The sequence below is a fragment of the Pterocles gutturalis genome, unplaced genomic scaffold (genome assembly GCF_000699245.1).
Source record: "Pterocles gutturalis isolate BGI_N339 unplaced genomic scaffold, ASM69924v1 scaffold2916, whole genome shotgun sequence".
Lineage (NCBI taxonomy): Eukaryota > Metazoa > Chordata > Aves > Pterocliformes > Pteroclidae > Pterocles > Pterocles gutturalis.
Genome location: NW_010105168.1, coordinates 24,520 through 37,887, shown reverse-complemented (window position 1 = coordinate 37,887; position 13,368 = coordinate 24,520). Strand labels below are relative to the sequence as shown.

General features: G+C 46.8%; 1 protein-coding gene across 1 annotated transcript in view; it reads left to right on the top strand.

Annotated features, from left to right (window-relative positions):
- Nucleotides 1-2,915: 2,915 nt before the first annotated feature.
- Nucleotides 2,916-13,368, top strand: part of REXO1 (REX1, RNA exonuclease 1 homolog (S. cerevisiae)) — a 33,447-nt gene continuing 22,994 nt past the window's right edge. Inside the window, exons 1-2 of the mRNA XM_010087262.1 lie at nt 2,916-2,958; nt 10,133-11,907. Of these exons, the coding sequence (XP_010085564.1) occupies nt 2,916-2,958; nt 10,133-11,907 (1,818 nt within the window). The remainder of the gene's footprint in view (nt 2,959-10,132; nt 11,908-13,368) is intronic.

Below are 13,368 nucleotides of genomic sequence, written 5' to 3'. Positions count from 1 at the left end.
CTGGCTGCACACAGCAGGTATCCCTTTCTCTTCCCCTCTGAAAGCAGCTCAAACACAAACTTCTCAGGTAAGGAGGGAACCAGCGTGATGTGTTTGGTCTGCAGGGCATGCTTGAGCTGGGTTCTGAAATCTGTTCCAGGTATTTTCCTGCGTGGTGGGAGTGTGGCTACCTGGGGGCTTGGGGAAATTCGGTGCTGGCCCACAGCCGGGGAAGGTGCTGGGGCAGTCGCACGCACCTGTGTGATATTTCCACCGTGCTCTTGGTGGGCTGGGAAATGAGCCATGAGCCTGGGCAGGACCGGGAATCTGGAGATTGCAAATTCTTCTCCTGACTTGGCTGAAGTGCTTTTTCTATCTGCAAAATGAACTAAAACTCACCTGCTTCAGAGCAGGATGAAAAGATTATTGAATGCATGTGAAGTGCTTTGAAAGCGTGCTGTGTAAGTAGGAGGGAAGACCTTCAGTCCTAAAAGCATCTCTTCAAGAGCTGTAGAGGAGAAAAATAGGTCTGTCTTTAAAGTCTAGGTCCTGAGGATGCTGAAAGACATAAAAGAAGTGTAATACATCTCTTCATAAATATCTTAAGGAAACCAGCTCTTTGGTTTGCGAGGTTTGATAGGAGCTGTCAGGAGATGTTTAGATTTTTTTTGAACCCAGAGCAGAAAGCCGCGTCCAGGTCTGGAGGTGCGAGTTCCTCTTTGTCTGCTCTAATCCTGGTGTTAGTGTGGGCTGGGAAGAGCAGGGCTTTCAGCACCCTGCCTGCAAATGCTTTATTCTAGAGTGGTGTGTCCTGACGGTTGCTCGGCAGTTTTCTGCTGTGGTCCAAAGCTTGTGGATTTTCTGTTTGAACAGGCAAGGCTTTGCACGTTAGCTCTAGATTGCAACTTTGAAAGGTGACTGGGTGGGTTTGTGCAGCACTGTCCAGCAGCAGAGTTTTTAACCTCTGTGTGATTTACACCAGTAAGCTGCTCTAATGCTGTTTGGCTCCTGTTGGCCTGGGTCAGGTGCAGATAAAGCCTCGGGCTTATCTCCCCAGCTTTAGTTCTTCTGATCCTGTCACTGATGCAGAAAAGCACCTCACCCCTCCCTTCTTCAAAGTCTTCAGCCGAAAAGCAACCCCGTGGACTGACTTGTATACAAAACGCTGTGCAAAACGATGCTTGGTAAGACCTAAAGTGGCTCCGTCAATGTTCAAACCCAGCTTTCATCATCCTCAGCCCGTGCATCACCGCAGGATCAAGGCCGTTGTCGTCTTCGCCGGTCGGGTTCCTCATGCAGCACGTTCCGAGGGGCTGCGCGTTAAACTCAGCCGTGTTTGGTGGGAGCAGCCCCTGCGCTGCCTGGGATTGCCTTTGTAGGACTTCTGTTGCAGTGCAGGTTCACGCCATGTGTAGAAAGGATGAAAAAAAAAAAAGTCTTTAACAGCTGTGTTTTCCCTCCTGCAGTTGAAGTTGTGCAAGATCAGCTCTTGTAGGAGAGAGCTTTGGTTGCTGTATTTGCTACAGGGAAACTGAATGAGCAGAAATGGAATTTTAGGAACTGCCGTCAGGATTTCTTCACCGAGAGAGGAAATGGGGTGGCTTGGTGCTGGGTGCTCTGATCCGTGAGCTGCGTGCGGAGGGCATTGCTAAGTCTGCTTTTTTTTCCCCCTGCATTTGTGTTCAGGACAGTAATTACCCAAATGTCACTGGTGGATGGCTTTTTAACCAAGTTTTGAAATGAAGAACAGAAAACCCACCTGACGGTAAGGCCAGGACGTGGCGTTTCGTGTCGATCAGTGGCACGGCTTCCCAGTGGCTGGGGATCTCGGTATTTAACCGAATTGTCGCTTGCGGCAGGTTTCCTGTGGGTGGGCAGGTGCAGCTGCATCGTCGTGTGTTGGGATTTCAGCGTGGGCTGACGGGGTGATTTCTGCTCTTTCTGCGACTGGTCGTGTGGCTGTGGGAAGCCTCGGCCCCGAGCTTGCAGGCGGCTCTTCCTCGCTCCGGTTACAGACAGGAGCAAAACGCAGGAGGTGGGAGCAAATCTTCCCTGCCAAGCTGGAAGGATTTTGAAGACGAAAGGTGCAGTGAGCTGCCCGAGTCCCAGAGGCACTCGCCTTGTGCTGGCGTTTGTGAGCTCCCTGGACTCCTCTCCCCCTGCCACAGGAGCCCTTTGTCTGCTCCGAATGAATGTCTCTCTCCAGTGTGTAACATCCTACCTGACACTTAAACATTTCCTCTGATTTTTTTTCATCTAGTCAAACCCCGCAGTGCTGCGTTAGTGCTGGAGAAGCTGAAAGCACAATTCACTAGTCCAGGCTTTCCCAAACCGCTTTCCCCCGGCTGCCTGGTGCTGGATGAGGCGAGTCGGCGGCGCTGGGACGGCGTGTCAGCTCTCGTAATACCGGAGCAGCGGCAGCGCTGGGCTGCAGGCAGGCACGCACCCACAGCCAGGGCCAGCTCATCTTCCCTCCCCTCTGGGACCGAGCGTGAGCCATAGGGCTGGAGAAGTGGGGTGGTGCTGGGCTCTGGCTGGGGACCCGGCAGGATGAGAGGGGATCGCTGAGCAGGACCGTGGGGATCGCTGTTTGGGACACTGCCAGCCTGTGTGGCTCAAATCAAGTAAAAAACCAACATGTACAGGTGGGGAGTGGGGAAAGTGAAGATGTCAAAAAATCCCCTGAGATGATAGTAGTAGCACTAGGCAAGAGGAAACCGGTCAAAAAGTCCCTGCAGACAGTCAAGTAAAACCCCATCCAACCTGGGAGTAAATGAGGGTGAAGGCGGGACTCTGGGGTGGTGAGTCCTGCCCTAATTATCTCTGCAGCCCAGAAAGCGCTGTGTCAGCACACGGTCAGCGGGATGGTGCCATGAGCCTTTGCCGGAGTGTCTTAGCAGGTTACCAAGCAAGATATTAAAAGCCTCAAGTACAGCATGAACAAATATCTGCAATATTTATTAACCGCGGGGAGCTCAGGTAATTCTTTGAAGTTTTTGAGTTGCTGGGGAGTGTTTGTGTGGGTTGGTGGAGAAGAGCTGCGAGAGAAGTTCCGTCTCCAGAGAGGCTTTCACGTGTCAGCCATTCATTTAACCTGAGACGTTGGTCCTGGGGGTTGCATCTGCCTCTGAAGCAAAAACTCAGCTCTGCTTTGAAGGGTTTAGTTGCACAAGGATTTTAATTTCTCTGTGACATCTAGAGCCTTTTTATTCATGAGAGGATCCGTGCTGAGAACCGGGGAGTGTGGTGGGTTCGCCGGTTACGAGTCTGCAGAGCTGCAGGTGGCTGAGTCGTCAAGGAGCTGCAAAGAATTAACTCCAGCTTTTGAGTTAACTAAAGGCGGACAGGTTTTAAAACCAGTTTAAGTTTTGGTTTTAGTCCTTTGTAAGTCACAGCTGAAGTTTTGAAATGTGATATAGCTTGAAAGGTGCTTTTCTTTAGTTTTTGTTTTTCAGTGCCCAGTTGTGCCTGTATTGAAATACTGTTTGTGTGTTTGGTTTTTTTTCTTAAATGGGAATTCTTCACCCAAAATAGTTAAAGAAATAAGACAGGTGTTGAGAAGATAACTTATCTTGAGCAAGCCAGAGAAAGGCTGGAAAATGAAGGGACTGGTGGGTGAGGAGTAGTGTTACTGCTTGTGACCATGCTGGTCAAAGGAAGTTTTCAAGAGAAAAGAAGACACCAGAATACTTGAGTAATTTGTTTTTTTTCTTCTGCTTCTTTGAAAAGAAGTCTTGTTCTACTAATTAGGTTTTGGAGTAGATCCTTAGTGTTACCTAGCGCTTACACAGGAGATGTGGAGATGTGTTCCAGTCTGTCTTTTTCTTGGAAACAGGAAAAAAAAAAGTCTCTGTTAATTTTTTAATTTTTTTCCAAACAGAATTTCAACTTTTCTTGTATATTGAGGAATAATTTTAAAGCTAAAATGAGAGAGGGAATGGACAGCTCTCCACAGAATCCAAACATTGAACATTCACATTAATGTATCATCGATTTTAAAACGATGAGACACCTTCTAGCCTGCCAATGACAGGCTGTGGACTCGGGGTAGCAGTCGTGAGATTTGGGGTGCCAGCCTTTGCTTCCTGCCCCTCTCCAGGCAAACACACCTGTTCTGTTCCTCCCGTTCTTCCCTAGGTTATAGAGGAAATATACCAAGGGTGTGATTTCCTTTATCACAGATCTTGACATGCCTCTGATCTCTTTGCCTGCCGCTGTTGTTTGAGCCCCACAGCGGTGGGACTGTAAATCGCTGTGGCGATAGAGGGATGTAAATGATGGCTTTTGCGTGGGCCAGCCCGTCTTGTTCTGGCTTTTCCATCCTTGGATGTAACTAGCGTTGCTGTGTGAAGCAGTGGCAGTCCCAGCTCTCCTCCAGGACTGTCCGTGAAGCTATCAGGAGGGTGAAAATACCATATTTTGTAGGCTTGAGGACATTTTAGATGCCTCTTCTGCTGCACCAAAGGCAAAACTGCACAAAGTTGCGTTTTCTTGAATGAAACGAGGCGGTGTGTCCTGCTTCCCGGGATGGTGCTGTCTGAGCTGCTTTCAGGGGTGTGCCTGAATGTCCTCCTGTCCAAGGGAGTTTCCCACCCTCCTCCTGTCCGAGGGAGTTTCCCACCCCAGCGAGTTGTTCCCCATTGGAGCTGCTCCCTGGCCGGATTGAACCCACTCGGGCAGGTCCGCGTCCCCTCTCCGGCCACGACGTGTCAGCAGTCTTGGGCGGCTGAGCTGAGAAAACAGCTTCTGGCTAGTCCCAGGATGAGGTCTGGCTGCTCTCGTCCCTCAGTGTCATCCACCCCTCCCTGTGCTGGTGGTTCACCCTCCAGTGAGCCCCCTGGTCGACCAGTTCAGCCCACTGGGACAGTCCTTCAGTGGCACCGAGCGCTCACGTTGGCCGAGAACATCTGGTGAAACCATCCCCTGACCTTAGGCAGGCTTTTGTTTAAAAATACCACCGTGTGATGGATGACTGTTCAAACTTTTTTTGGCCTTGCTAATCTAAGACTTTCTTTTCTCGTATTTACTTGGTTTTTTCCACTAAAGAAGTGAGCGGGTTGGTTCACGATGTACTTTGCCGCTGTGGCATCAAATACCTTTTGTGGGGTGAGCAGGGAGAAGCCAGCTTGGGCTAGACTGGCTGTAATGCTCTCAAACCTTGCTTCCCTTGATGTACTTAGCTCAGCACAAGGTTATCTGTGCTTTTAATAATTAAATTTACTATTTAAAAAAAGACAGAGCAAAAAAAAAAAGTCATTATGACCAGGGTTATATTTAGAGTTGAAGACACATTTCTCTTCGCTCCTTCTCCTAACCCATTTACTCTGGATAATTATTTGAAATGTACTATTTTAAATTTCAGTGTTAATTATTTCCAAGTGGTTGGGTATTATTGTTAAATTAATTGTTGGAAATTTGCTTTCAGTACTCGCAAGTGAGGTCTGCGCCGAAACCTGCCGTTTCTTTTGCGCTTTTTAATTCTGAAGAGTAGCAGAACTCCGGCGGCTGGTAAAGCCTTTTTGAAACATTTTGTTCTTGAGAAACCACCGTCTCTACTGTGAAGCCTTAAATGAAAAGCTTATAATAATTTTCCAATAGTGATAATTTTTCTGTGATCACAGAGGTTGTCCATTTGCTGAGTACTGGCACTGTAAACACAGGCAAGCTGTTCTGATTTTGTTCTGGCAAAATAAAAATGCCTTTTTTTTTCTTTTTTTTTTTTCCCAAAGAAGTCTCCCAACAGCTTTCACCTTCCCTGTCTCCCGATGAATGCACCTTTTGTTGCCAGCTCCAGGTGACCCAGGAAGATGGGTTTGGAGAACGTTGGCTGTCTTTTGGCCTGTGCTGGTCCCTCTGCAGCTCGGCCAGCAAACCTTCCCTTTTGAGATCCTTATTGCTGTAAATGTGCAAATTTCTAATTGTTGCCTCACTCTTGTTTAGGAGCAGCTGCTGCTGCTTGCAGCTCTGTTATATCTGGAAGGAAGGTCGTTGTCATCCATGTCCCACGTGCGTGTGAGACCTTGACTCCTGAAACCTGCAGGTTTCCAGCGACCAGCACCCGTCATACCTTCGGGCTTTTCTGTGTTTAAAGCATCTGAAGTATGTGTTCTGGTAGGGTGCTTGGAAAAAAAAAAAAAAAAAGACATCTTTTTCTCCAGAATGATTCACTGTAAAATAAGTTTTAACATCAAACAGGTGACCTTGGACGCCCATTATTCATTTAATGTCAGCCTTTGTGTAGTGCCTTCGCCTCTTGCACAAACTCGAAGGACCAGTGTGCAGCAAGGAGTCGTTAGCATAGAGCAGCTCTGTCATAAACCAGCTCCACCTCAGAACTGAGGCCTCATTTCCCAGAGCTAACATGACTGTAACCAGGGGAAAAAAAACAATCAACCTTGTTTTTTTGGAAGAATCTTGACCGATTTAGGCGCGGTTCATTTCGGCGTATCCTAAAATAGTTCTGGGTTAAATAAATTGTTTGCTGAGGTCGTATGTAGATTTGTAATAACCTGTTTTCTATAGTGCTGATGTTAACTTCACCTTTTCGTGTCTCAGAGGGACTATTTCATATGTCTGAGGAACATTCATTTATTAACATAGTATTTGAACGTGTCCTGACAGCAGTTTAATTCACAATCCTGTGAGGAGTTGTCATCTCAAGTCTCATTATCTCCTGAACCTCAAACGGCAGCGTAGGCTCTCCGTTTTACATCCATCCCCAAAGAGTTATTTCACGACATGGTGCCTCTCACATTTTGCTTCAGCAGAAATACTGCACACGCCTTGAACATCGGGATAGTAAAACCCGTGTAGTTCACCCTGTAGAAATCTTTCTTTACATCGTGGGTGAATACCAGTACTAGGGTTTGAAATGGAGAGGAGTGAATGCAGCAGCTGAGGAAGGCTCCTTTGCCTCTGGTGTCCAGGTGGTAAGAAGCGGGATGTGGGTGTCGCTGGGTGCCTGCCGGCATGGTGCTGGGCTCAGTCACCCCGAGATCCTCTCCTGGGTTCCTACGAGTGTCATTACACACCTGAAAATTACACACCTCAGATAGCATCCTTCATTTCTCTGACTCTGGGGACTTGTGTGCATATGGCTCTACATATATATCTATATATGTGTGTGTGTATATATATATACATATATATAAATAAAATCCCGTTCTGCTACATTATCTGCAAATGCATCCCAGCCAAAGGTGATTCCTGATGAGTGTCTGGAGCCCACTTAGGCAGGTGTTCTTCCTGGAGAAGGCAGCCTTTGATCAGCAGAGCTTGGGGAATCCATCAGGCCTCCTGTACACCTCCAAACGAGCTCTTTCCTGATGGTATCTCGAAGCCTGCTGGCGTGCTTAGAGATTATAATGGATTTTCACATCTGGTCATTTCACTGAAGGAAAATGAGAAATCTGGTTTATACTGTAGATGAGCAGCAGAGAATTGGACACCCGGTCCGTGCTTAGGTTGTCATCTTCTTTCTGTGTATCCTGATATATTTCAAATAGTTTGCTTTTCTGCATGGACAAGATATCATTTATGTAGTTTGGGGTTGTTTTATTTTTTTGTGTGTGTGATAGTGTTTTTTTTTTTTCATTTTGGCAGGTCTTTAGATCCAGACTCTGTGTTCTCTCTTGATAGACCACCTAATACTTACTCTAGACAGATTACCAGGCTTTCAGCTGTTCCTTTAACAGTGCTTGTGCTAAATTTTAGCTCTCCATCTTGAGTTAGAGGCTAATAGCTGACTCCTCCAGACTTCACTGCGCTGGTCTTCTCTACCCCTGTGGAGTTGATGTTTCGCAGCGTGGTGAGAAACGAGGTGGCGGGTATGGAGGGCTCTCTGTTCGTTATCCACTGGTAGCCCAATATTTATACCTGATTGTTTCGATGATCTTCTTACATGAACCAGCCTTGATGATGATGCTGTTTGCATCCAGGTTTGTTCGTGGTTTGTTTTTTTTTTTTTCCTGGTTACCTTAATTTCTTTGTGGATTCTTTTTCTAACGAGGATATCAGTCAGTCTGAGGATATCAATCTGTCCGAGGATATCAGTCTGTCCGGTGTTCACCCTCTGCTGGGGTGCTCTGGTTTTGCTACCTTCTCCCTCCCTCTCCGCCAGGCTGTGAGCTGTGCTGGGCGTTGTAGCAGACACTAGTTTTGCAAATGCTCTTTGTATCGTGGTTGTAAAGTACTTTGTAATCGGTGGAGGTGGAGCTAGCTATAGAAATCCATCATCTCGTTCCTTTTTCCCCACATTTCTGGTCCTGAGCACAGCCCAGACTGTCCTGTGGAAGATGATGAAATCATACGGTGGTTGCCCAGAGTCCCTGCTCAATCAGGAGCTAATTGCTTTGGAAAAAAAAAAACTTTGCAAACCCAAGGGGGTAAAAAGTATTTTATGAAACCACTGCCTTTATTGTAACCCAGTCTCTGCTTCCTTGGAGGCTAGTTCTGTTGCTGCTAGACAGGTTCTTTTCTTATTGCCAAAAGGAGCTATGCACTCGTGGATCCTCTCAGGGAAAAAACAAAAATAAAGAAACAAAAAAGGAAAAAAAAATCCAAGAGAAAACCTCAGTGTTGTGAGAATGGTAGAAACAGCTCCTGTAAACATTGGTCGTTTCTGGCTGTTAGAATAAATTCACTCATCCTTCTTAGACTGGAGGGTTGGGTTTTTTCCTGCCTTTTATTTCTCTGCTTACTGTTTTGTTCTTCTACATATTCATGTTGGAAAGGCAGTTTTACTACTATCCTTCTAGCAAAGAACAAAAGGTTCCTCTGGAATAGCAGCATCCAGAGACACTGCAATAAAACAAGGATTGAGAACTGTTCAAAAAGCAGCCCCTAACTCACCCGTACCTTCTGTTAGCTTGCTAGATGCGGTCATCTTTATTAATGGTTCCTCTGCTACGCGTCTAATTTTTCAAGGTGACGTTATTTTCCTGCCTGTTCTTTGGCAAGTGGGGTGCCCGTCCCTGCTCCTGCGGGTGAGTGCTGTCCTTTTCCTGTCCTGTTCCTTTTCACCAGGAGCTGGGAAGGTACATGGGAGAGTTTGGGATACCGTGGCAGAAAGCAGAGAGCGTTTGTGCTTGTGACAACTGCTCCTGTGTCCTTTTCGAGATGAATGGTACAAGATGAGCTTTAATGGACTCTGCAGTTGTAAGTTGTCCCTCGGATGGGTTGCTTTGGCGTTTCCATGTGGTTCCAGAGGGTGGACCATCGCTCACCAAATAATCTCCTGTGGAGCTGTGGTTGGAGGAGCCGTGCAGCCTCATCAAAGCGTATCCTCTGGTCATCGTCCTAGAAATGGCTGTGTGATAGAGGCCACCAAAGGGACTTGTCTGAAAAGACAAACATCATAAAAATGTTCTGGAAGTTTAATGTTCCGGAGAAGCTGTGGATGCCCCATCCCTGGAGGGGTTCAAGGCCAGGCTGGATGAGGCTTTGGGCAACCTGGGCTAGTGGGAGGTGTCCCTGCCCATGGCAGGGGGGGGCACTGGGTGGGCTTTAGGGTCCTTTCCGACCCAAACCCTTCTGGGATTCCTGTCTTGGTGGCTGTTCTGTGCGGTTGAGTTGTGTTGCCTTTGTATCTGTAGTTTTTCTTACTAGCAGCTCTCAGTTTGTCAGTCCCAGTAAGACTGGTTTGGCTGCCATGAGAAATACTGAGCTTTGAGGAGTGTCGGAGGCTTTCCGTGGGCTTTAGGCATTGGCATTGATAAGTGAGAACCTAATCCATAGTTTTCACACTGGAATCCTCTTTCCTCCCTTGGTTACTTCATTACATTAAGCAGATAATGCTTGTGCGTACTCTGCTCCTCTTGGTCCTAATACAGTGATTATTCTTTGGTGCCCTGAAGAATATTTAATTTATAGAGCTTTTCCATGAGTAATAAAAGCACTTTGTTAATAGATTTGTAGTCCTTAAGACCCGGGAGTAGTTTGTAAAATCCAGTCGAGCCACACACCTGCCGCTGGCCAGAGAACATCACTGGTGGCTTTTGGTACCAAACATTTGTTCTGTGGTGATGAGAGTGTGGCTTTTCATTGGGTTTTAATGAGAGAAGACCTTAAAAAGAGCTTTTTAAAATTTTTACTCCAATGAAAATTTTCCCTAAATTGCTGGCAGTAAATGATTTTTTTTATTTCTCTTTTACAGAGCGAGGCTACGATCCCTACAACCCAGACCTTCCGAGGTCCTCGCTTGAGGCGGAGGATGGCGCTCTGGCTGACATTACAGATGTGACACCCGGTATTCTGGAGTTGGAGCTGGTCAACAAGGCCATCGAGGCAGTCAAAAACGAAGTGGAGAGAGAGCAGAAAAAGTATGAGGAACTGCTAGAAACGACAAAGGAGTTGGGTGCTTCAGAGGCCTCCTCACTCATTTCAAATATGCCCGTTTCAGCTGCTGGAACCCAAAATGACTCGTTTACCTCCTTAGAGTATAATCCAGGTAGCTACAACTTTAATAATAACTCAGACTACAACCCTACTCCTCTCGCTGCTGCTAGCCAGTCAAGTAAATACACTTTGGATACTTCCCAATCGAAAGGTAACTCACTGGAATACATTCCCAAGGCTGTGGTACAGAATAAAAAATACAGTAGCACTGTCACGAACAATAAATACGTGATCGATGACTCTAAGCCTTCTACAGACTTGGAGTATGACCCACTTTCAAATTACTCAGCCAGGCTTTTGGGCAAAGCCACAACAAAGGAGCCAAAGGGGTCTAAACGGGGCAGGGTGTCTAGTTATGATGAATCTTACTCTCCTTCGCGAAAGAAGCTCTGTGAGGAACCCGATGAGTTTGAAGTGTCTGCCAGGTTCTCCTCCTCTGAAGATGAGGCTGATGCGGAATATAAACCAACTTCTGTTAGTTCCCAGTCAAAACCTGGTTCTGAAAGTGATTCAAACGATGGGTTGTCCAACAAAGAGCAGAGCACCAAACTGGATGACTTTGCTTCCCAGGATAGCAAAAAAGTGGCAGCGCCGTATGGCACGGAAGACCTTCCAAGTTCACAGAAGAACCTCACCAAGAACTTATCAGGCAAGAATGCAAAAGCAGCAAAACTGTGCTCTGGTAAGAAGGACCAGGAAATGGAAAATAAAGACTCAAAAGACAAAACAAAAAGGAAGAAATCAGACGTTAGTAAAACATCTGGCCTCAACGAAATTGGTAAGAAGGAGAAAAGTAAAAATACAGAAAAAGACAAAGTGATCAAGAAAGAAGAAAAATTAAAAACCAAGAATGAAGAGAAAAACTGCAAAGATAAAAGTGTCAAAGTGAAAACTGATGGGAATTTAAAGAAACCTGAAAAACAGAAGTCAGAAAAAGCGGATGGGCTTAAGAAAGAAAAATCCAAGTCTGCTAGCAGTAGTTCAGGGAAAAGCAAGAGTGAGGGTGTCGTCAAAGGCTCTAGCACAGAGAAGGTGGCGAGCAGCAAGAAAGATTCCAAGCTGAAAACAGCTGACGTCAAGAATGGTAAGGAAACCTCTGGTCGTAAAAGCAAAGAGAAAGGGACCAAGACTCCAGCACTGGAGCAAAAGAAAGAAAAGGTCAGTTCTACAGAAAAAGGAGATCCAAAGAGTCGGAAGCAGCGGAGTTTGAGTCATGTTGACCTGTTTGGTGATGAGAGTGGAGATGACGATGACAAAGGCCGGCCTTTGCCATCCACGTTGCTTGACATGAGCTCGGACTCGGATGGTGATGATTGTGCTTCAGACTCTGGGAGTGAAAATGAAGGGACAAAGAAAGTGAAGCGCTCTAAATTGTCAAAGTCGTCATCGTTTTCCTCAACATCTGTTGACATTGATTATTCCATCCTTGAGAAAGATGTGGACTTTGAGTCAGATCCAATGGAAGAGTGTCTCAGGATTTTTAATGAATCTACAGATGTGAAAACCGAAGACAAGGGACGACTGGGGAAACAGGTAATGCTGGTTGGGGTTGGTTGGTTCTCTCACCTCTAAACGTGGAAGGATTCTGGTTTGGTTCAGTGGTGTTGCTTAGTTCAAGTAGCTGAAGAGGGCTACGGAGGGAGACTCCGTGTGCTGGAATAACCTCATTCTTGTGAGCACTGAGTGCTCAGAAGAGTTTGCACCTGAATTTACTTTCTGGATTGAAAGCTGCTGTGAAATGTAAGGATTCCGTTCCCTTTTGTGTGGAAGCTTTCAGGGTTATCAGTGACTTCTGTCTCCTTCTGGCCTAAGAACCGTGGTGGTCTGGGTGGCTGAAGAAAAGGCTTCAGAGAGGATGTTGTGGGTGTTTCAAAGCTAATCCAAGTTCGCTCATCTGGGCAATGCCTTCTTGGTGCAGCATAGTTTAAGGAACAGAGTGGCAGGTAGAACCAGGACTATGTGTTGGTGCAAGTCAGTCAACGTCGTTGGCGCTGGACGCTTTGGAGACTTCCCAAATTGCTGTTTCCAATTTTAAGTGCATACTGTGGGTATTTTATGAGGATCTCTGGATGCCTTGTAGGTGGCACAAATAAGAAACGGAGGTAACATTTCTTCAAAAGGGTATAAGGGGTTTCAGAATAAGGTAAAAAGGCGGCATTTATGTAAAAAGGCTTCTGCTGGTGACTGTGAGGTGGTCCCCAGAGGATGCAAGATCCTTGTTTTCGAAGATTAAAACAGCAAGTGTAAAGGGCTGGAAAGCGGCTACTGGCAGTGATCCTCCAACAGCATCTGAGGCAGGGAAGTAGGAGCAGACAAAACTCATCCTTTATCTTCTGACATTGGAGTTCAGCTGGGCAGCAGGAGCAAAGCCTCGGTCCCGGGGTGGCTGCTGGTGCCCGGGCAGGATTGTTTGACTTGCTGTTGAACCCAGATTCTCTGGGTGGGATGATTCTGCTTGTGTACAGAGTAGGTGTTCAGGGAATTGGATTGGAAGGAGCTTTTAAAAAGAAAAAGGTGACCAATTTGGCAACGGTGAGAAAACACCCCAAACTTCTCTCTAGCGTCGTCCGTCTGGCACATCTGACCGCAGGGCAGGGGGATCGGGGTCGCTGAGTCGGCTCTGTAACCTGGGAGGCTCAGTGAGGTGGGGGAGCTGTGCACAACCCCGCTCGGTCCCTGTCCCCCCTCCTGGGGATGGGGAGAGAATTAAAGGGGTGAAGGGGAAAGAGACTCGTGGGTTGAGATAAGAACAATTTAATAACTAAACTACAATAATATTGGAAATAATAGTAGTTATAACAGTAATATATACGCATGAGTGACACACAGTGACACTGCTCACCACCCCATGGCCAAGGCTCAGCCTGTCGCCAGCCAACGATCCCAGAGCAGGGAGAGTCCTGAAACCACAATCCTGGGATGGAGATAAGAGCCCGAGTGTCCGAGAGACCGAGACAACCCTGAGAGAGGGGTGACCCGGAGGGAGACAACCTG